The sequence below is a fragment of the Salmo salar genome, chromosome ssa11, assembly GCF_905237065.1.
Source record: "Salmo salar chromosome ssa11, Ssal_v3.1, whole genome shotgun sequence".
NCBI lineage: Eukaryota > Metazoa > Chordata > Actinopteri > Salmoniformes > Salmonidae > Salmo > Salmo salar.
Genome location: NC_059452.1, coordinates 106,299,197 through 106,322,433, shown reverse-complemented (window position 1 = coordinate 106,322,433; position 23,237 = coordinate 106,299,197). Strand labels below are relative to the sequence as shown.

The following is a 23,237-nucleotide window of genomic DNA, read 5'->3' as shown; positions in this document are numbered from 1 at the left end:
TGCCTCCCTGCTTGCCTGCCTGCTTGCCTCCCTGCCTGCCTGCCTCCCTGCTTGCCTGCCTGCTTGCCTCCCTGCCTGTCTCCCTGCCTCCCTGCCTGCCTGCCTCCCTGCTTGCCTGCCTGCTTGCCTCCCTGCCTGTCTCCCTGCCTCCCTGCCTGCCTGCCTCCCTGCTTGCCTGCCTGCTTGTCTCCCTGCCTGCTTGTCTCCCTGCTTGCTTGGCTGCTTGTGTCTGTGTGTGTGTTCATCCAAATTCAAACACGCCTGCTGTGTGGGCTAGCTCAGGTTCACGCTGTGAACAAATTGAACCCAAATCCCCAGAGAACCTTGTCTTACCTCTCTATTCAACATCAACACATGAACAAGCAACATCTGCCTCCCAAATGGCCCCCTATTCCCTATATAGTACAATACATTAGACCAGGACCCTTATATAGTGCACTACTTTAGACCAGCGCCCTAAGGGGGCCATTTGGGACACAAACACACAAACAAACATTTAAAGACCAAATGTAATTTCTGATCCGAATAATTGTCATTAATCAGTGAATTACCAAACAGCCACATTCCTGATACTCTATGTTCTCATTTGACACATTTTTACACTGGTCTGACTACAGCTGCTGCCACGTACACACGCACACATTCAGGATGACACTGTAGAGATGGATGCTGCCATCTTACGGGTTCCGGAATATTTTGTGTCGTTTTTTTATCGCGCTGACATTAACTCTTTTATTTACATAATATTTCCTCCCGTAATTTCCTATGACCGAAAAGATCTTCTGGACATCAGAACAGTGAACACTAACCTCGTTTTGGATGAAGATTTTTTTTTTTACGCCAACGAGTCGGCAGCTGTCGATGCACCGCTCAATCCGGACCAGGCCATAAGCCCCGGGGCTCGAAAGATAAAGAGACGGTGCAAGAGAGACAAACGAGCAAACTCTCTGAAGAGACTAAGTCCATGAGTAAATAAACTACCTCTACCCTCCGTTCTATTGGCGAACATACAATCACTGGAGAATAAACTGGATGAGCTCCATTGGAAACTATCCTATCAATCACTGGAGAATAAACTGGATGAGCTCCATTAGAGACTATCCTATCAACGAGACCTGAACAACTGTAATATACTGTTTCTCAGAGTCTGCAAAAAATGACCTCCGTACAGTTGTATGGGTTACCTTAAGATGAGTCCAGTGACACTTGTGGGGGGTCATAAAGCAAAACGGAGAACACCGTCGTGAGAGTCTCCCCTTTCCACAGTAGGGTCATATTAGTTTGTAGTTGAGAGTCTCCCCTTTCCACACTGCGGTCATATTAGTTTGTAGCACAAACAGTTTGGACGCGACAGACAAAAGTTGACACATCAGCATTACCTTCAGACATAGGGCTTGTGGGGTTAAATCAACCCCTTCTCCCTCCTTTCTAAAACATTTTTATTTAACTAAGCAAGTCAGTTAAGAACAAATTCTTATTTAAAATGATGGCCTACCCTGGCCAAACCTGGGCCAATTGTGCAACGCCCTATGGGACTCCCAATAACGGCGGGATGTGATACAGCCTGGATACGAACCAGGGACTGTAGTGACGCCTCTAGCACTGAGATGCAGTTAGCCTTAGACCGCTGCGCCACTCGGGAACTCATTATCATTCAGTTATGCCTAATTTAAATTCAATTGTGAAGTAAGGTGCATAATTATCATCCATACCGTCCATTTGTCATTCATTCAGTGGCCTAGCATCATTTGCTTCACTGGATCGAGTCGAGGATATGTTTTAGCATTATTTTGAAGGCCTACTGCAACATGTACCATGTGTTTGTTTACCCTACAATACATTTGATTAGGAATAGAGATACAGTAAATAAAACAGTCCCATAAAAGCTTCCTTTTTTTTTTTTTTACAAAGTGAAACATAGAAAATAATTGTATCAACCCCCGAGGCTGGCGGTCAAATGATTTGTTGCTGATAAATAGGAATATCACAAACTCATCATTACACTATTGTCTTTCTAAATTAAATCAACCTCTTCAACCTCTTTATCATTCAGTTAGGCCTCATTTAAATTCAATTGTGAAGTAAGGTGCACAATTATCGTCCATTCATCCATTTGTCATTCATTCAGTGAGGAGAGAGAGACACGTTAGAGCCTGGCTGGGTACCAACGTTCTACAGCACATTGTCTTGGAGCCTGGCTGGGTAACAACATCCTACAGCACATTGTATTGGAGCCTGGCTGGGTAACAACATCCTACAGTAAATTGTCTTAGAGCCTGGCTGGGTACCAACGTCCTACAGCACATTGTCTTGGAGCCTGGCTGGGTATCAACATCCTACAGCACATTGTATTGGAGCCTGGCTGGGTAACAACATCCTACAGTAAATTGTATTGGAGCCTGGCTGGGTACCAGTGTCCTACAGCACATTGTCTTGGAGGGCTAAGTTGGGAATAAGTGTGGGGGGAAAAAAACTGGTAAAAAGGGTATAAATATTTTTCTGTTTGTGATTTAAAATTCGGACTAATATGCAGCGTAAAATACAAACATTTAGGAAGAGTCATGAAAAGAGCAGGGCATGACACATTTTTTGGAGGTTAGATTTTGTTTTTACAAAATCAAATGTCAGTGGCCACTGGCCTATGGCAGTTCTAGTGTTAACAAGAGTTGCTGCGTGATCTCTGATTTTAAAGAAGTCTCGAGGTACTGCTCGCCTGAGGTAGAGTTTCTCATGATAAGGTGTAGACCACACTATTTACCAAGAGAGTATTCATCTGTATTTTTCGTTGGTGTCTATTTATCAACACAAACCGATGCTGGCACTAAGACGGCGCTCAACGAGCTGTATAGGGTCCAATACTCAAACAAGAAAATGCTCAACCCGAGGTAGTGTTTTTCGTGGTCGGTGGTGTTAATGCAGGGAAACCTTACCTCAATAACTCTTTTTTTTACCAGGATCTGATTTTGCACTGACTATCTCTCACTGACTCCATGCAACCACATAGGACTCTACCCACACACTCACACTTACTGACGCTGACACCTCAATACACACACACACACACTCACACACACATAACATGCGCCCACATGCATTCTGACACCACACACACAGCAATTCACACACACAGACACACACTTTCATACGCATCACAAACGCTGCTGTTACTGTCTATTATCTATCCTTTACCCCTACCTACAGTATACTGCTGTTACTGTCTATTATCTATCCTTTACCCCTACCTACAGTATACTGCTGCTACTGTCTATTATCTATCCTTTACCCCTACCTGCAGTATACTGCTGCTACTGTCTATTATCTATCCTTTACCTCTACCTACAGTATACTGCTGTTACTGTCTATTATCTATCCTTTACCCCTACCTACAGTATACTGCTGTTAGTCTATTATCTATCCTTTACCCCTACCTACAGTATACTGCTGTTACTGTCTATTATCTTTCCTTTACCCCTACCTACAGTATACTGCTGTTACTGTCTATTATCTATCCTTTACCCCTACCTACAGTATACTGCTGTTACTGTCTATTATCTATCCGTTACCCCTACCTACAGTATACTGCTGTTACTGTCTTTATTATCCTTTAACTACCTACAGTATACTGCCGTTACTGTCTATTATCTATCCTTTACCCCTACCTACAGTATACTGCTGTTACTGTCTATTATCTATCCTTTACCCATACCTACAGTATACTGCTGTTACTGTCTATTATTTATCCTTTACCCCTACCTACAGTATACTGCTGTTACTGTCTATTATCTATCCTTTACCCCTACCTACAGTATACTGCTGTTACAGTCTATTATCTATCCTTTACCCCTACCTACAGTATACTGCTGTTACTGTCTATTATCTATCCTTTACCCCTACCTACAGTATACTGCTGTTACTGTCTACTATCTATCCTTTACCCCTACCTACAGTATACTGCTGTTACTGTCTATTATCTATCCTTTACCCCTACCTACAGTATACTGCTGTTACTGTCTATTATCTATCCTTTACCCCTACCTACAGTATACTGTCTATTATCTATCCTTTACCCCTACCTATATGTACAAATCTAACTCAATTACCTCGTACCCCTGCACATCGATTCTGTACAAATACTCCCTGTATATAGCCATGTTATTACCTGGTACTCCCTGTATATAACCATGTTATTACCTGGTACTTCCTGTATATAGCCATGTTATTACCCGGTACTTCCTGTATATAGCCATGTTGTTACCCGGTACTTCCTGTATATAGTCATGTTATTTACTGATCTAAGACCTAAGAACAGAGACTAGATCTGAGAAACGAATATTTACTGTATATCCTGGCTACATTCCTCTCACCTGATACCCTGCATGCCAGGGTTCTATGTTCTCTAAGAATGACTATCTATAGAATGTTGCTGTGCTAGAACAATGCAAGGGTTCTATGTTCTCTAAGAATGACTATCTATAGAATGTTGCTGTGCTAGAACAATGCCAGGGTTCTATGTTCTCTAAGAATGACTATCTATAGAATGTTGCTGTGCTAGAACAATGCCAGGGTTCTATCTTCTCTAAGAATGACTATCTATAGAATGTTGCTGTGCTAGAACAATGCTAGGGTTCTATCTTCTCTAAGAATGACTATCTATAGAATGTTGCTGTGCTAGAACAATGCCAGGGTTCTCCCTAGACTACTACTAGGTTCCTAGTTTCTCTCTAAAACGAGAATATCTCCTTGGTTCTAGTGGTTTTTTTGTTTTTTTCTTCGTTCTGACCATTATTATGTGCAAAGCAGGAAGAGCAGGTTGTTGTGTTATGGTGATGTAGAGTAGATGTAATATGAACGAAGATCGTAGCGAAACCGTTCTGATTTGTACGGTTACGTTTGTTCTACCTAGAGGCGGTGCGGTGACACTGATTAGACCATGTCAATAGTAGGAAATGGAACAGCCTGTGCCTTTTATTTCATTCACGGTGTGTATCTGCCATCCCGAAGTCAATTAAACTGACTCCACCCACGAGCAGAGAGCAGAGAGGAAGTCAATTAAACTGACCCCACCCACTAGCGATGGCGAGGAAGAGCGAGAGATGGAGAAAGAGAGCGATAGAGGGAGAGAGGATGAGAGAGAGAGAGAGAGAGAGAGAGAGAGAGAGAGAGAGAGAGAGAACAAGAATTAGAGAAAAAAGTGACAGAGTAATTTCCCTCAGGGAGTGTTTTTGAGGACATGAAGGCAGGAAGAGAGGAGGGAGAGGAGAGGCGAGGCGAGGAGAGGAGATCCTTAGTGATTTTTTTTTTTAATGTGATAACATGTGACAGATGTTAAAGCAACATGTGATACCATGATACTACACATTTGAAATCATTTGATCTCGTGTGAAATAAATGTGGCAACATGGGGATGCAAAAATGTAATCATGTGATACCATGAAACTACACGTGACTACATTTGAATGCTTTTCACGTGTGAAAGTGCAAATAAGATTTTCACATATGAAAGTTTTTCACAGAGGGAAAATGCAATTTCGATTTTAAAATGTGAATCTGCAATTCACGCGTGAGGTGAAAACATGTTATTTTTCTCACGTGAAAAAAATGTGGTGTTAACATGTGAACTCTATATTGAATACATTTGAACGTATGGTTTCACATGTGAACTCTATATTGAATACATTTGAACGTATGGTTTCACATGTGAACTCTATATTGAATACATTTGAACGTATGGTTTCACATGTGAACTCTATATTGAATACATTTGAACGTATGGTTTCACATGTGAACAACTGACCTCAGTCGTGCCTCAACAGTTATTTAACATGTGAAAATTAGATTTTCACGTGTTTTTTTTGTTCTAAGGAAGTAATTAAATGGTATGGGGGTTGAAGGCAGGTGGTACATTGTTCAGCTAAAATAGTTAACATCTTTAATCAATATGACCCTGCCTGGAAGAGGGAGGGAGGGAGGGAGGGAGGGAGGGAGGGAGGGAGGGAGGGAGGGAGGGAGGGAGGGAGGGAGGGAGGGAGGGAGGGAGAAGAGAGAGGGAGGGAAAGAGGGGAAGAGAGGAGAGGAGAGATGGAGAAGAAGAGAGATGGAGGGAAAAAGGGGATGAGAGGAGAGGAGGGATACAAGGAGAAGAGAGAGAGGGGGGGAAGAGAGGAGAGGAGAGATGGAGAAGAAGCGAGATGGAGGGAAAAAGGGGATGAGAGGAGGGATGCAGGAAGAAGAGAGAGAGGGGAAGAGAGGAGAGGAGGGATACAAGGAGAAGAGAGAGAGGGGAAGAGAGGAGAGGAGAGATGGAGAAGAAGAGAGATGGAGGGAAAAAGGGGATGAGAGGAGAGGAGGGATACAAGGAGAAGAGAGAGAGGGGGGGAAGAGAGGACAGGAGAGATGGAGAAGAAGAGAGAGGCGTTGAGGTGAGGCGACTCAAGGAGATGAACAGAGGACACACACACACACACTCCTCCCTCCATCCCACAGGAGACCCATTTCTCAGGCACGGATGGCCAGCGGGAAGGGTGTAAGGACCCCTCCACCAGGCAATTAGGAAGAGAGAGGGACAGGGCTAATAGAAGCATCACAGTCACACACACACTAATAGAACTATCTCTATGGACATACACATGCATCTTCTTACACTACACTGACTACACTAACCTTGTCTGGTCAGTGACATAATCACACACACACACACCCCTACCGGCCAACTGACCGACCTATCCAGCTTCCTACCTACCTACCTTCCTTCCTTCCTTCCTTCCTTCCTTGGTGTCTGAGGTGGAAAGGACTCAGATCATGAATGTTTCGCTCAGACAACCACGTTGGGCCGTAGTTTCCACTGTTGGTTTTCAGTACACTTCTTGTTTGTTGCTTTATTTATTCTCACAACTCAAGATCAAGATGGGTTGACAAATGAGCAGGTTTTAAGGACAATAGAGAAAGAAGAAGGAGGGAGAACTCGTGAGAGAGGAAAGATGGCAAAGAGAGAACGACGCGAAGAGAGAGATCGCAGGGGGTGAGATAGAGGAGAAAGAGATGGATGAGAAAGAGAGAGAGGAGAAAGAGATGGATGAGAAAGAGAGAGAAGAAAAAGGAGGATACAGAGAGAGCGAGAAATATAAAAAAAAAACAGAAAGAGAAAATATGTGAGTCAGAGAGAGAGAGAGAGAGAGAGAGAGAGAGAGAGAGAGAGAGAGACAGAGAGAGAGAGAGACAGAGAGAGACAGAGAGAGAGAGAGAGAGATTGAAGAGGGGAGAGGAGAGGAGGATGCAGGCAGTAATTCTGGTGACAGGCCATGCTTCATGCAAAACCTCCATGAATAAAACATTCCTCTTGCAGCCCAGATCCATTTCTCTCTATCTCTTGCTCCTCTCCTCCCTCTATCTCTCTCTCACACGCCATGTTAACCCAGGGAGACCTTAATCAGCACTGTAAATGACCCATGCTCCTTGCCTTACCTCTTTCTCTCTACCACTACCTCCTCATCCCTCACTGCCCATCCCTCTTTCTCTCCTCCGTCTCTCTCCTCACCTCTCTCTCTCCTCTTTCCTTTCCTTCTCTCTTTCCTCCCTCTCTCCCTACCCTCCTCCGTCTCTCTCTCTCTCTCTCTCTCTCTCTCTCTCTCTCTCTCTCTCTCTCTCTCTCTCTCTCTCTCTCTCTCTCTCTCTCTCTCTCTCTCTCTCTCTCTCTCTCTCTCTCTCTCTCTCTCTCTCTCTCTCTCTCTCTCTCTCTCTCTCTCTCTCTCTCTCTCTCTCTCTCTCTCTCTCTCTCTCTCTCTCTCTCTCTCTCTCTCTCTCTCTCTCTCTCTCTCTCTCTCTCTCTCTCTCTCTCTCTCTATTGTGCTCCTCGCCTCACCTCTCTCCCTCCTCATCCCTCACTTTTCATCCCTTTTTTCCCCCCTTTTGCCTGACATCTCCATGTCCTTTGCTTCTCACCCCTATCTCTCATTCCTCTCTCCACTTCAACTCCCTCCCTCCCTCTCTCCCTGCACCCTCCTCCCTCTCTACCCCCACCCTCCTCCTCCCCCCCTCTCTCTCTCCACTTCACCTCCCTCAGTCTGGGTGTCTCAACTGTAAAATTGGCTCATCCCCGTTTCATACATAGACTTCACGGTCAAATAGCTGCATCTTATGCAGGTGAACGTAGAGAGGGGGGAAGAGAGGAGGGAAGAGAGGGGGGAAGAGAGGAGGGAAGAGAGGAGAGAAGACAGGAGGGAAGAGAGGAGAGAAGAGAGGAGGGAAGAGAGGAGGGAAGAGAGGAGGGAAGAGAGGAGAGAAGACAGGAGGGAAGAGAGGAGGGAAGAGAGGAGGGAAGACAGGAGGGAAGAGAGGAGGGAAGAGAGGAGGGAAGAGAGGAGAGAAGACAGGAGGGAAGAGAGGAGGGAAGAGAGGAGAGAAGAGAGGAGGGAAGAGAGGAGGGAAGAGAGGAGGGAAGAGAGGAGGGAAGAGAGGAGGGAAGAGAGGAGGGAAGAGAGGAGGGAAGAGAGGGGGAAGAGAGGAGGGAAGAGAGGAGGGAAGAGAGGAGGGAAGAGAGGAGGGAAGAGAGGAGGGAAGAGAGGAGGGAAGAGAGGAGGGAAGAGAGGGGGGAGGAGAGAAGAGTGAGACAAAGCACATTGTAAATGGTAATTTCTCTTAACTTCCCATGTGACTCAACGGAAGTGATCTCTACTCGTCGGTCTATGTGTGACTGCAGGTTCAGGCCTCAGCTAGCTAGCCTGGATCCACTGTAAAAAAAATAAAATAAAAAAATAAATAAATGTATATAATCATTTCTGGTATCGGCTTGTAGGCCTGGGTACCTGGTATAAAATATGTGGTTGCGTACCAAATGGTACATTATTCCCTATTTAGTGCACTACTTTTGGCCAGAGACTTATGTGCACTCATCAAAAATAGTGCACTAGGAAGTGAATATGGTTCAATTTGGGACTCATCCCAGGACATATGGGTTGTAAATCAACAGGACATATGGGTTGTAAATCAACAGGACATATGGGTTGTAAATCAACAGGACATATGGGTTGTACATCAACAGGACATATGGGTTTTAAATCAACAGGACATATGGGTTGTAAATCAACAGGACATATGGGTTGTACATCAACAGGACATATGGGTTGTGACCCATCCCAGGACATATGGGTTGTAAATCAACAGGACATATGGGTTGTAAATCAACAGGACATATGGGTTGTGACCCATCCCAGGACATATGGGTTGTAAATCAACAGGACATATGGGTTGTAAATCAACAGGACATATGGGTTGTAAATCAACAGGACATATGGGTTGTAAATCAACAGGACATATGGGTTGTGACCCATCCCAGGACATATGGGTTGTAAATCAACAGGACATATGGGTTGTAAATCAACAGGACATATGGGTTGTAAATCAACAGGACATATGGGTTGTGACCCATCCCAGGACATATGGGTTGTAAATCAACAGGACATATGGGTTGTACATCAACAGGACATATGGGTTGTAAATCAACAGGACATATGGGTTGTGAATCAACAGGACATATGGGTTGTAAATGAACAGGACATATGGGTTGTGAATCAACAGGACATATGGGTTGTAAATGAACAGGACATATGGGTTGTATTGAGTAACGCCATGTCCAGGTATTATTTAACTGATCCCATATCAGTGTTGGATTTATACTTTGTTGGGGCAGCAGGATATTTCCCTGTAAATTGACTTTAGTTTCCGACATGGCACTGCAGAAAAGCTTGTAGACAGCTTGTAGCTGAAACCAGATATGAATTGCATTCAAGTGAGTGTTCATTACGATGGTGAGAGTATTGTAGTGTTTGTGTGGTTATGCTGATTGCAGAAGATTGTTTGGCTAAGGACCCTCCTACGAGCACACTTCACTCAGAAGTGTACACGCCAGTCCTAAAAAGTATACACTTCACCCCTCGGAAGTATATACTCAGAGGGAACAGAGGGTACTTGTCTTGGAGTAATCACGGCTCTGACGTGGGAAGGTAAAGATCAGAGCTCTGACGTGGGAAGGTATAGGACTAAATAATTACAGATGCTAATATACTAAAATGTTTGGGATACAGTACTTTTAGGGTTGCAAAATACCAGTCACTTTCTCAAAATACCGGTCACTTTTTCTAAATAACCAGGTCTCTGAATAACCAGGGTTTCTGAATAACCAGGGTTTCTGAATAACCAGGGATTCTGAATAACCAGGGTTTCTAAATAACCAGGGTCTCTGAATAACCAGGGTTTCTGAATAACCAGGGTCTCTGAATAACCAGGGTTTCTGAATAACCAGGGTTTCTGAATAACCAGGGTCTCTGAATAACCAGGGTTTCTAAATAACCAGGGTTTCTGAATAACCAGGGTTTCTGAATAACCAGGGTTTCTGAATAACCAGGGTCTCTGAATAACCAGGGTTTCTAAATAACCAGGGTTTCTAAATAACCAGGGTTTCTAAATAACCAGGGTTTCTGAATAACCAGGGTTTCTGAATAACCAGGGTTTCTAAATAACCAGGGTTTCTGAATAACCAGGGTTTCTAAATAACCAGGGTTTCTAAATAACCAGGGTTTCTAAATAACCAGTCCCTGTTTCTAAATAACCAGGGTTTCTGAATAACCAGGGTTTCTAAATAACCAGGGTTTCTAAATAACCAGGGTTTCTGAATAACCAGGGTTTCTAAATAACCAGGGTTTCTGAATAACCAGGGTTTCTAAATAACCAGGGTTTCTGAATAACCAGGGTTTCTAAATAACCAGTCCCTGTTTCTAAATAACCAGGGTTTCTAAATAACCAGGGTCTCTGAATAACCAGGGTTTCTAAATAACCAGGGTTTCTAAATAACCAGGGTTTCTGAATAACCAGGGTTTCTAAATAACCAGGGTTTCTAAATAACCAGGGTTTCTGAATAACCAGGGTTTCTGAATAACCAGGGTTTCTAAATAACCAGGGTTTCTGAATAACCAGGGTTTCTAAATAACCAGGGTTTCTAAATAACCAGTCCCTGTTTCTAAATAACCAGGGTCTCTGAATAACCAGGGTTTCTAAATAACCAGGGTTTCTAAAAAACCCATCCCTGTTTCTAAATAACCAGGGTTTCTGAATAACCAGGGTTTCTAAATAACCAGGGTTTCTGAATAACCAGGGTTTCTAAATAACCAGAGTCTCTGAATAACCAGGGTTTCTGAATAACCAGGGTTTCTGAATAACCAGGGTCTCTAAATAACCAGGGTTTCTAAATAACCAGGGTTTCTGAATAACCAGGGTTTCTGAATAACCAGGGTTTCTGAATAACCAGGGTTTCTAAATAACCAGGGTTACTGAATAACCAGGGTTTCTAAATAACCAGGGTTTCTGAATAACCAGGGTTTCTAAATAACCAGGGTTTCTAAATAACCAGGGTCTCTGAATAACCAGGGTCTCTGAATAACCAGGTTTCTAGAAATCCTGGTTGGAGGATTGTGGGTCAGGGATATTACACCCAGGAGTTCTGGAAAACCAGGACTGTGTGTGTGCGTGTGTGCGCATGTGTGTGTGTGTGTGTGCGCATGTGTGCGTGTGTGCGCGCGTGTGTGCGTGTGTGTGTGTGAGTGCGTGTGTGTGTGTGAGTGTGTGTGAGTGTGTGAGTGTGTGTGAGTGCGCGTGTGTGTGTGTGTGTGTGTGTGTGTGTGTGTGTGTGTGTGTGTGAGTGTGCGCATGTGTGTGTGTGTGTTTGTGAGTGCGTGTGTGTGTGCGTTTGTGTGAGTGTGTGTTTGTGATTATTTTATTTTATCACACCAAGTACATTTCCATCATATGCTATATAATATTAAATAGTATCTCAGGCTTTCTTTAAATTGTGTATAGAGTCCAAAATGGTGTTACCAGGAAGTGCAATCATATAGATGAATACTGCCATTTGCGTCATTGTTGTTGCATGGTTGGTTAAGGAGATGTAAAGTTGTTGCTCCTCGTTTGTTGGGAAAAGGTCAGTGGAAATTGAAATTGAATGAGCTTAAGCTATATCAGAACGAACACTGACTCTTGAGAACGATCTCTGAAGAACGGTTTGGATAGAAAACAGTTTAGCTGCTGGGAAAACAACAACGCTGTCCCTTTAAAATAACATGGATTAGATTGGAGCACGGTGGCTCTGACCCAAATATCAAGGATTGTATTAATGGTTAGGCTGTCTTGTACACATTTGCAGCTAAATAGCTGAATTGCAGTATGCAGAGAAAATAAGAAAAATTATCGATAAGATAATGGTTAGCTAGCTGAATTTTTGTTTTTTTGGGGGGGGGTAAGGTATATATTATGATAGCAGCCCAGTTGGGTGGTAGTGAAGGTATATATTTGGATGGCAGCCCAGTTGGGTGATAGTGAAGGTATCTATTCTGATAGCAGCCTAGTTGGGTGATAGTGAAGGTATATATTCTGATAGCAGCCCAGTTGGGTGATAGTGAAGGTATCTATTCTGATAGCAGCCTAGTTGGGTGATAGTGAAGGTATATATTCTGATAGCAGCCCAGTTGGGTGATAGTGAAGGTATATATATTCTGATAGCAGCCTAGTTGGGTGGTAGTGAAGGTATATATTCTGATAGCAGCCCAGTTGGGTGGTAGTGAAGGTATATATATTCTGATAGCAGCCCAGTTGGGTGATAGTGAAGGTATATATTCTGATAGCAGCCCAGTTGGATGATAGTGAAGGTATATATTCTGATAGCAGCCTAGTTGGATGGTAGTGACAGGATTGATGATGGTGGTGGTGGTGGTGATGATGGGAACAAGATCTCGCGGTTTATCCATGTTTCTCCAAACTTCAAATTTCAAAGTGTTTTTTTTTTATTTATTTTTTTGACACCCTGGGTTGACTCCTTCTGCATAACATCGTTCCGTTTCTCCAAACGTCAAATCCTGAAGTTGAGGGTTTAAGGTCTTGGATAGGGTGAAAACATGACGTTTAAGGCATTCATCCCTTAATGGTTAAAGCTGCAACATGTAAAAAAGTTGATGGTGACCTGACCAAATTTACATAGAAATGTGTGGAATAGATCTGTCATTCTCATTGAAAGAAAGTCTAAGAAGAGGTAGATCTGTTCTGTGTGTGCTATTTTTTTTATGCTTCCTGTTCTTAAATTTCGTTTTTGCGTCTTTTACTTTCGGGTTTTTTTGTACACCAGCTTCAAACATCAGAAAATACATAATTTGTGGTTATGGAAAATATATTTCAAAGCAGTTTAGATGTTACAACGATTCTATACACTATACTTGCTTGTTTTTGAAATTACGCAAACTATTAGAAGTTTATCAACCAGGAAATGGCAGAGCGATATCTGTATGGTGGATCTTTAAGTTAAAGGTTAAGGTTTGGGATAGGGTTAAAACAATAAATGAGTGTCTACCACTAGGATTGAACAAGTGACCTTTGGATTCGGAGTCAAACTATTTTTTCCTAGCAAAACCTAAGCGTACTTAATGGCAATATCGCTCATTGTTGCCCCCTGGTGGACAGTTTTGAAGGCATTTCCCCGATGTCCTCAGGACATGGACGTCAATTTTCGAAGCCAATCTTGAGCGATCTGCCTGGATGATGGCGCTGGCTTTCTGGAGCTATGAAGAAAAAAAAAAAAAAAAAAACGTGGAGAAGCCATCCCTTTATCTCCGCCACGGTTTCAGGTGTATGTCAGAACCAAAATGTGACGGTGGAGGATGTTGGCTATGAAAATCTTTCAACTGCTTCTCGAATATATCCAATGTGCCACCACTGTTCATTTGCGATGGCTACTTGATGCGAGAGCTCACACCTTAACGGGAAATTCGCCAGCCCAAAGAGAGAGTTATTACTTCAATGTAAAAAAATAAATAAAATAAAAAACCAACTGTTGTAACATGTTACCACTTCATAAGGCAGGTTTTCATGTTTTTTAGACTGACCTACAAAAAATTAAAATAAAAACATGAGGTATTTCGTATCAGGTGTGGTATGAGGAGAAAGCCTACAGGGTTTTATGCGACCACAGATAGTCTGTTTGTGGGGAGATTGGATAAAAGCAGTAGGTATGCGCACACATGGAGCGAGGTGAGTGAGGCACTGATGGATCCTCAGCCGCGTCTGGCTCCAGATCTGAAGGCGGGCCTCCACCTTTGGTCCAGACTCAACCCTAAACATGGGAATTGCAAGATGCATACTGTTGATGTTAATGTTGATGATGTTAATGTAGCCAGGTTGCCGTGGCGGGTTGCCGTGGCGGGTTGCCGTGGCGGGGAGCTCAGGGGAGTCGTGAAAGTGGCTGAGCTCCCGGCAGTGATTACAAAGAGCAGCTGACTGAGGTTGATACGCCTGTCTCACAGACAGTGGAGAATGATGTGCCCAGTGTAATTACAGACACTCAGGGTGATGTGCCCAGTGTAATTACAGACACGCAGGGTGATGTGCCCAGTGTAATTACAGACACGCAGGGTGATGTGCCCAGTGTAATTACAGACACGCAGGGTGATGTGCCCAGTGTAATTACAGACACGCAGGGTGATGTGCCCAGTGTAATTACAGACACGCAGGGAGATGTGCCCAGTGTAATTACAGACACGCAGGGTGATGTGCCCAGTGTAATTACAGACACGCAGGGTGATGTGCCCAGTGTAATTACAGACACGCAGGGTGATGTGCCCAGTGTAATTACAGACACGCAGGGTGATGTGCCCAGTGTAATTACAGACACGCAGGGTGATGTGCCCAGTGTAATTACAGACACGCAGGGTGATGTGCCCAGTGTAATTACAGACACGCAGGGTGATGTGCCCAGTGTAATTACAGACACGCAGGGTGATGTGCCCAGTGTAATTACAGACACGCAGGGTGATGTGCCCAGTGTAATTACAGACACGCAGGGTGATGTGCCCAGTGTAATTACAGACACACAGGGTGATGTGCCCAGTGTAATTACAGACACTCAGGGTGATGTGCCCAGTGTAATTACAGACACTCAGGGTGATGTGCCCAGTGTAATTACAGACACACAGGGTGATGTGCCCAGAGTAATTACAGACACACAGGGTGATGTGCCCAGTGTAATTACAGACACACAGGGTGATGTGCCCAGTGTAATTACAGACACTCAGGGTGATGTGCCCAGTGTAATTACAGATACGCAGGGTGATGTGCCCAGTGTAATTACAGATACGCAGGGTGATGTGCCCAGTGTAATTACAGACACGCAGGGTGATGTGCCCAGTGTAGTTACAGACACACAGGGTGATGTGCCCAGTGTAATTACAGACACACAGGGTGATGTGCCCAGTGTAATTACAGACACACAGGGTGATGTGCCCAGTGTAATTACAGACAAACAGGGTGATGTGCCCAGTGTAATTACAGACACGCAGGGTGATGTGCCCAGTGTAATTACAGACACGCAGGGTGATGTGCCCAGAGTAATTACAGACACACAGGGTGATGTGCCCAGTGTAATTACAGACACACAGGGTGATGTGCCCAGTGTAATTACAGACACTCAGGGTGATGTGCCCAGTGTAATTACAGATACGCAGGGTGATGTGCCCAGTGTAATTACAGATACGCAGGGTGATGTGCCCAGTGTAATTACAGACACGCAGGGTGATGTGCCCAGTGTAGTTACAGACACACAGGGTGATGTGCCCAGTGTAATTACAGACACACAGGGTGATGTGCCCAGTGTAATTACAGACACTCAGGGTGATGTGCCCAGTGTAATTACAGACACGCAGGGTGATGTGCCCAGTGTAATTACAGACACGCAGGGTGATGTGCCCAGTGTAATTACAGACACACAGGGTGATGTGCCCAGTGTAATTACAGACAAACAGGGTGATGTGCCCAGTGTAGTTACAGACACACAGGGTGATGTGCCCAGTGTAATTACAGACACACAGGGTGATGTGCCCAGTGGAATTACAGACACGCAGGGTGATGTGCCCAGTGTAATTACAGACACACAGGGTGATGTGCCCAGTGTAATTACAGACACGCAGGGTGATGTGCCCAGTGGAATTACAGACACGCAGGGTGATGTGCCCAGTGTAATTACAGACACACAGGGTGATGTGCCCAGTGTAATTACAGACACACAGGGTGATGTGCCCAGTGGAATTACAGACACGCAGGGTGATGTGCCCAGTGTAATTACAGACACTCAGGGTGATGTGCCCAGTGTTATTACAGACACACATGGGTGATGTGCCCAGTGTAATTACAGACACACAGGGTGATGTGCCCAGTGTAATTACAGACACGCAGGGTGATGTGCCCAGTGGAATTACAGACACGCAGGGTGATGTGCCCAGTGTAATTACAGACACACAGGGTGATGTGCCCAGTGTAATTACAGACACACAGGGTGATGTGCCCAGTGGAATTACAGACACGCAGGGTGATGTGCCCAGTGGAATTACAGACACGCAGGGTGATGTGCCCAGTGTAATTACAGACACACATGGGTGATGTGCCCAGTGTAATTACAGACACACTGCTGTGCAGCAGCTCTCGCCAGGCTGAGCTGACTTTTCTAAATGTTTCTGTGGTGAATTGGGGAGGGATCTCTGGAGTCCTTTGAGAACTCTGTACTACCAATCAGCTGCCAGCAGGCAGTGCTGTCACTACCGCCGAAGAAGAGGGGGACGTATAAGTGTTTCTTTAGAGAGATATAGACATAACTAGAATGTTTGATCAGGACACGGGACTCATTTAGATAGATCAATAAAAAGCTTTTGATAGCATGTGTCATGCCTATCTGTTTAGGACCATGGAAGTGTTTAGCCTGGGTAGTGGGTTTATATCATGGGTCGAGCTACTGTACTGTGAAAGTGGGGGGGGCTGAGACGGCCAGGCTGAGGGAGAGGCTGCAGGGGTGTCCACCCTGGGGTCAGCTCTACTGCTTAGCCATATAACCGCTGCTGTGTAGTTTGAGGCTGTTCTATGTGCAGTGGACGAGGAGAGGGGTTTGGTTCTAACTTTCTCGGTTAAATGAAATAAAGTTTGTATTGTAAATAAAGTTTTGTATTGTAAATTATGCAATAACTATTGGGCCAATAAAGGTATATTTTAAATCTCTCTCTCTCTTTCTCTCCCTCCCTCTCTTTCCCCCTTCCCTCCCTGCCTACCTTCATACCTCCCTCCCCTCTCCCTCCCTGTCCATCTCTCTCCCTCCCTCTCTCTCTCTCCCTCCCAACTTCTTTCCTTATCCCTCTCCCTTCCTCCCCTCTCCCTCAATCCATCCCCTTCCTCCCCTCTCGTCCTCCCTCCCTCCCCTCTCCCTCAATCCATCCCCTTCCTCCCCTCTTGTCCTCCCTCCCTCCCCCTCCCTCCCTGTGTGTGTGAGCATTAAGCCGCGATTTATCCTGAGACTTTAGTGGTGGTTCTTAGTTAGAGAGGCCCATAGAGGAGCTAATTTACCCCCCAGAGGGGAGCTCAATCCTGGGCTAGTAATTAGGCCTTTCAGCCCGCTTCCTGGAGAGTAGGCTCCATCCAACCTATCTCCTCTGCTTTGTTCTATATGCGGAAATGGGACGGATGTTACACAGTGGAATGCCAACGACCCTCTTCCTCTATAATGTCAGCTTTTAATACATATTCATAATATGGATTTAATGGAGGGAACTTCATTTTGTATTTCCTGAGAGGGAACTTCATTTTGTTGTTGGTGTAGAACACTAAACCATGTAGAACACTAAACCATGTAGAACACTAAACCATGTAGAACACTAAACCATGTAGAACACTAAACCATGTAGAACACTAAACCATGTAGAACACCATGTTGGTGTAGAACATTAAACCATTAAACCATGTAGATCACTAAACCTTGTTGGTGTAGATCACTAAACTATGTAGAACACTAAACCATGTAGAACACTAAACCATGTCCATTTAAATTTTAGCAGACGCTCTTATCCAGAGCGACTTACTATAGTGAATGCATACATTTCATAATGTTTTTGCCCCGTACTGGTCCCCCGTGGGAATCGAACCCACAACTCTGGTGTTGCGAACACCATGCTCTACCAACTGAGCCACAGTTGTAGAACACTAAACCATGTAGATCACTAAACCATGTAGAACACTAAACCATGTACATCACTAAACCATGTACATCACTAAACCATGTAGAACACTAAACCATGTCCATGTAGAACACTGAACCATGTAGAACACTAAACCATGTAGAACACTAAACCATATACATCACTAAACCATGTAGAACACTAAACCATGTCGATCAGTAAAACATGTAGAACACTAAACCATGTAGAACACTAAACCATGTAGAACACTAAACCATGTCCATGTAGAACACTAAACCATGTAGAACACTAAACCATGTAGAACACTAAACCATATACATCACTAAACCATGTAGAACACTAAACCATGTCGATCAGTAAAACATGTAGAACACTAAACCATGTAGAACACTAAACCATGTCCATGTAGAACACTAAACCATGTAGAACACTAAACCATGTAGATGTAGAACACTAAACTATGTAGATCACTAAACCATGTAGATGTAGAACACTAAACTATGTAGAACACTAAACCATGTAGAACACTAAACCATGTAGAACACTAAACCATATACATCACTAAACCATGTAGAACACTAAACCATGTCGATCACTAAACCATGTAGAACACTAAACCATGTAGATGTAGAACACTAAACTATGTAGAACACTAAACCATGTAGAACACTAAACCATGTCCATTTAAATTTTAGCAGACGCTCTTATCCAGAGCGACTTACTGTAGTGAATGCATACATTTCATAATTGTTTTGCCCCGTACTGGTCCCCCGTGGGAATCGAACCCACAACTCTGGTGTTGCGAACACCATGCTGTACCAACTGAGCCACAGTTGTAGAACACTAAACCATGTAGATCACTAAACCATGTAGAACACTAAACCATGTACATCACTAAACCATGTAGAACACTAAACCATGTCGATCAGTAAAACATGTAGAACACTAAACCATGTAGAACACTAAACCATGTAGAACACTAAACCATGTAGAACACTAAACCATGTCCATGTAGAACACTAAACCATGTAGAACACTAAACCATGTACATCACTAAACCATGTAGAACACTAAACCATGTCGATCAGTAAAACATGTAGAACACTAAACCATGTAGAACACTAAACCATGTAGAACACTAAACCATGTCCATGTAGAACACTAAACCATGTAGAACACTAAACCATGTAGAACACTAAACCATGTAGAACACTAAACCATGTAGAACACTAAACCATGTACAACACTAAACCATGTACAACACTAAACCATGTACAACACTAAACCATGTCCATGTAGAACACTAAACCATGTAGAACACTAAACCATGTAGATGTAGAACACTAAACTATGTAGAACACTAAACCATGTGGATGTAGAACACTAAACCATGTAGAACACTAAACCATGTAGAACACTAAACCATGTAGAACACTGAACCATGTAGAACACTAAACCATGTAGAACACTAAACCATGTAGAACACTAAACCATGTAGAACACTAAACCATGTCCATGTAGAACACTAAACCATGTAGAACACTAAACCATGTAGAACACTAAACCATGTACATCACTAAACCATGTAGAACACTAAACCATGTCGATCAGTAAAACATGTAGAACACTAAACCATGTAGAACACTAAACCATGTAGAACACTAAACCATGTCCATGTAGAACACTAAACCATGTAGAACACTAAACCATGTAGAACACTAAACCATGTCCATGTAGAACACTAAACCATGTAGAACACTAAACCATGTAGATGTAGAACACTAAACTATGTAGAACACTAAACCATGTGGATGTAGAACACTAAACCATGTAGAACACTAAACCATGTAGCACACTAAACCATGTAGAACACTGAACCATGTAGAACACTAAACCATGTAGAACACTAAACCATGTCCATGTAGAACTCTAAACCATGTAGAACACTAAACCATGTAGATGTAGAACACTAAGCCATGTAGAACACTAAACCATGTAGAACACTAAATCATGTAGAACACTAAACCATGTAGATGTAGAACACTAAACCATGTAGAACACTAAACCATGTAGAACCCTAAACCATGTAGAACACTAAACCATGTCGATCAGTAAAACATGTAGAACCCTAAACCATGTAGAACACTAAACCATGTAGAACACTAAACCATGTTGAACACTAAACCATGTAGGCAACAGTATAGAGGATTAGAAGCATTCTATGCAATTACAGGGTATACTGTCTACACATACTGTATACGGAAATCAAAACTTCAACATTGAAGAGGTTTGATGTTGGCACAAAACTACAACCAGCTCTCTTAGATTGGAAGAGCTGTGTTTGTCTTCTGATAGAAAAAAATGTTTACCCATACTAAACCCAATGTCTCTTACACTACAAATGATGTTTTGTTATATTTACCCCTTTCTCTCCCTGTCTTCTCTCCTCTCTCCCCAGGGTCGTCGGGGCAGCACCCCTTGGTCCAGAATCAGACAGTGACAGAGGGTGGGACAGCCAACATGACTTGCAGGGTAGAGTACAACGACCAAACTTCCCTCCAGTGGTCTAACCCTGCACAGCAGACACTGTTCTTCGGAGACAAGAAAGGTAAGAGCAGCGAGATCTCTAAAGATAGACTGCAATATTCCACATTTGTCCAGGTCCCCAAGATGTCAGTATATGCCTTCTTCGTTGCAATTTATTTGTATTTTTTTAAACGAGTACCAAGAACTGGGATTGAACCCGCGATGCTCAGTCAAAATCAACGTTTATCCTAGTGAGACACTATCCACATTTTCATCCATAGTTTTTATGCGAGTTAAGTCAAACCGTATAAAAAAATATTATTACAATTGTGATGGAAATAGGAGGTTTCGTTTAAAATGTGATAAATGCCAACAGATGATCTGTTCGTTGGACATGGTGGGATCTTTTCAAATCAAATCAAACTTTATTTGTCACATGTGCCGAATACAACAGGTGTAGACCTTACTGTGAAATGCTTACTTACTAGCCCTTAACCAACAATGCAGTTCAAGAAGAGTTAAGAAAATATTTACCAAATAAACTAAAGTAAAAAATAATAACAAGTAACACAATAAAATAACATAACGAGGCTATATACAGATGGTTCCGGTACCAAGTCCGGTACCAGTTGGAAACCGTAGTCTGGCTTTTTATGGCGGTTTTGGAGCAGTGGCTTCTTCCTTGCTGAGCAGCCTTTCAGGTTATGTCAAAATAGGACTCGTTTTACTGTGGATATAGATACTTTTGTACCTGTTTCCTCCAGCATCTTCACAAGGTCCTTTGCTGTTGTTCTGGGATTGATTTGCACTTTTCGCACCAAAGTACGTTCATCTCTAGGAGACAGAACGCGTCTCCTTCCTGAGCAGTATGACGGCTGCATGGTCCCATGGTGTTTATACTTGCGTACTATTATTTGTACAGATGAACGTGGTACCTTCAGGCGTTTGGAAATTGCTCCCAAGGAAGAACCAGACTTGTGGAGGTCTTGGCTGATTTCTTTTGCTTTTCTCATGATGTCAAGCAAAGAGACACTTAGTTTGAAGGTAGGCCTTGAAATACATCCACAGGTACACCTCCAATTGACTCAAATGATATCAATTAGCCTATCAGAAGCTTCTAAAGCCATGACATCATTTTCTGGAATTTTCCAAGCTGTTCAAAGGCACATTCAACTTAGTCTATGTAAACTTCTGACCCACTGGACTTGTGATACAGTGAATTATAAGTCAAATAATCTGTCTGTAAACAATTGTTGGAAAAATGTACTTGTGTCATGCACAAAGTAGATGTCCTAACCGACTTGCCAAAACTATAGTTTGTTAACAAGAAATGTGTCGAGTGGTTGAAAAACGAGTTTTAATGACTCCAACCTAAATGTATGTAACCTTCCGACTTCAAATGTATATAAGTAAATAATAATAATATAAATATAGGACAAAACACATCACGACAAGAGAGACAACACAACATAAAGAGAGACCTAAGACAACAACATAGCAAGGCAGCAACACATGACAACACAGCATGGTAGCAACACAACATGACAACAACATGGTAGCAACACAACATGACAACAACATGGTAGCAACACAACATGACAACAACATGGTAGCAGCACGACATAACAACAACATGGTAGCAACACAAAATGACAACAACATGGTAGCAACACGACATGACAACAACATGGTAGCAACACAACATAACAATAACATGGTAGCAACACAACGTGGTAGCAGCACAAAACATGGTACAAACATTATTCGGCACAGACAACAGCACAAAGGGCAAGAAGGTAGAGACAATAACAGTTTGAGTGTTTGTTACAGCTCGTTCCAGTCACTAGCTGCAGCGAACTGAAAAGAGGAGCGACCCAGCCATGTGTGTGCTTTGGAGACCTTTAACAGAATGTGACTGGCAGAACGGGTGTTGTATGTGGAGGATGAGGGCTGCAGTAGGTATCTCAGATAGGGGGGAGGGAGGCCTAAGAGGGTTTTATAAATAAGCGCCGACCAGTGGGTCTTGCGTTGGGTATACAGAGATGACCAGTTTACAGAGGCGTATAGAGTGCAGTGATGTGTCCTATAAGGAGCATTGGTGGGAAATCTGATGGCCGAATGGTAAAGAACATCTAGCCGCTCGAGAGCACCCTTACCTGCCGATCTATAAATGACGTCTCCGTAATCTAGCATGGGTAGGATGGTCATCTGAATCAGGGTTAGTTTGGCAGCTGGGGTGAAAGAGGAGCGATTACGATAGAGGAAACCAAGTCTAGATTTAACTTTAGCCTGCAGCTTTGATATGTGCTGAGAGAAGGACAGTGCATACTCCCAAGTACTTGTATGAGGTGACTACCTCAAGCTCTAAACCCTCAGAGGTAGTAATTACACCTGTGGGAAGAGAGGCATTCTTCTTACCAAACCACATGACATTTGTTTTGGAGGTGTTCAGAACAAGGTTAAGGGTAGAGAAAGCTTGTTGGACACTAAGAAAGCTTTGTTGTAGAGCATTTAACACAGAATCCAGGGAGGGGCCAGCTGAGTATAAGACTGTATCATCTGCATATAAATGCCTGAGCTATGTTGTTGATGTAAATTGAGAAGAGCGTGGGGCCTAGGGTTGAGCCTTGGGGTACCCCCTTGGTGACAGGCAGTGGCTGAGACAGC

At 43.3% G+C, this 23,237-nt stretch overlaps 1 protein-coding gene across 1 annotated transcript in view; it reads left to right on the top strand.

Annotated features, from left to right (window-relative positions):
- The window catches only part of LOC106563906 (cell adhesion molecule 2), a 678,742-nt gene that overhangs the window by 445,535 nt on the left and 209,970 nt on the right, over window positions 1-23,237 (top strand). Inside the window, exon 3 of the mRNA XM_014129855.2 lies at window positions 20,503-20,652. Coding sequence (XP_013985330.2) covers window positions 20,503-20,652 — 150 coding nt within the window. The remainder of the gene's footprint in view (window positions 1-20,502; window positions 20,653-23,237) is intronic.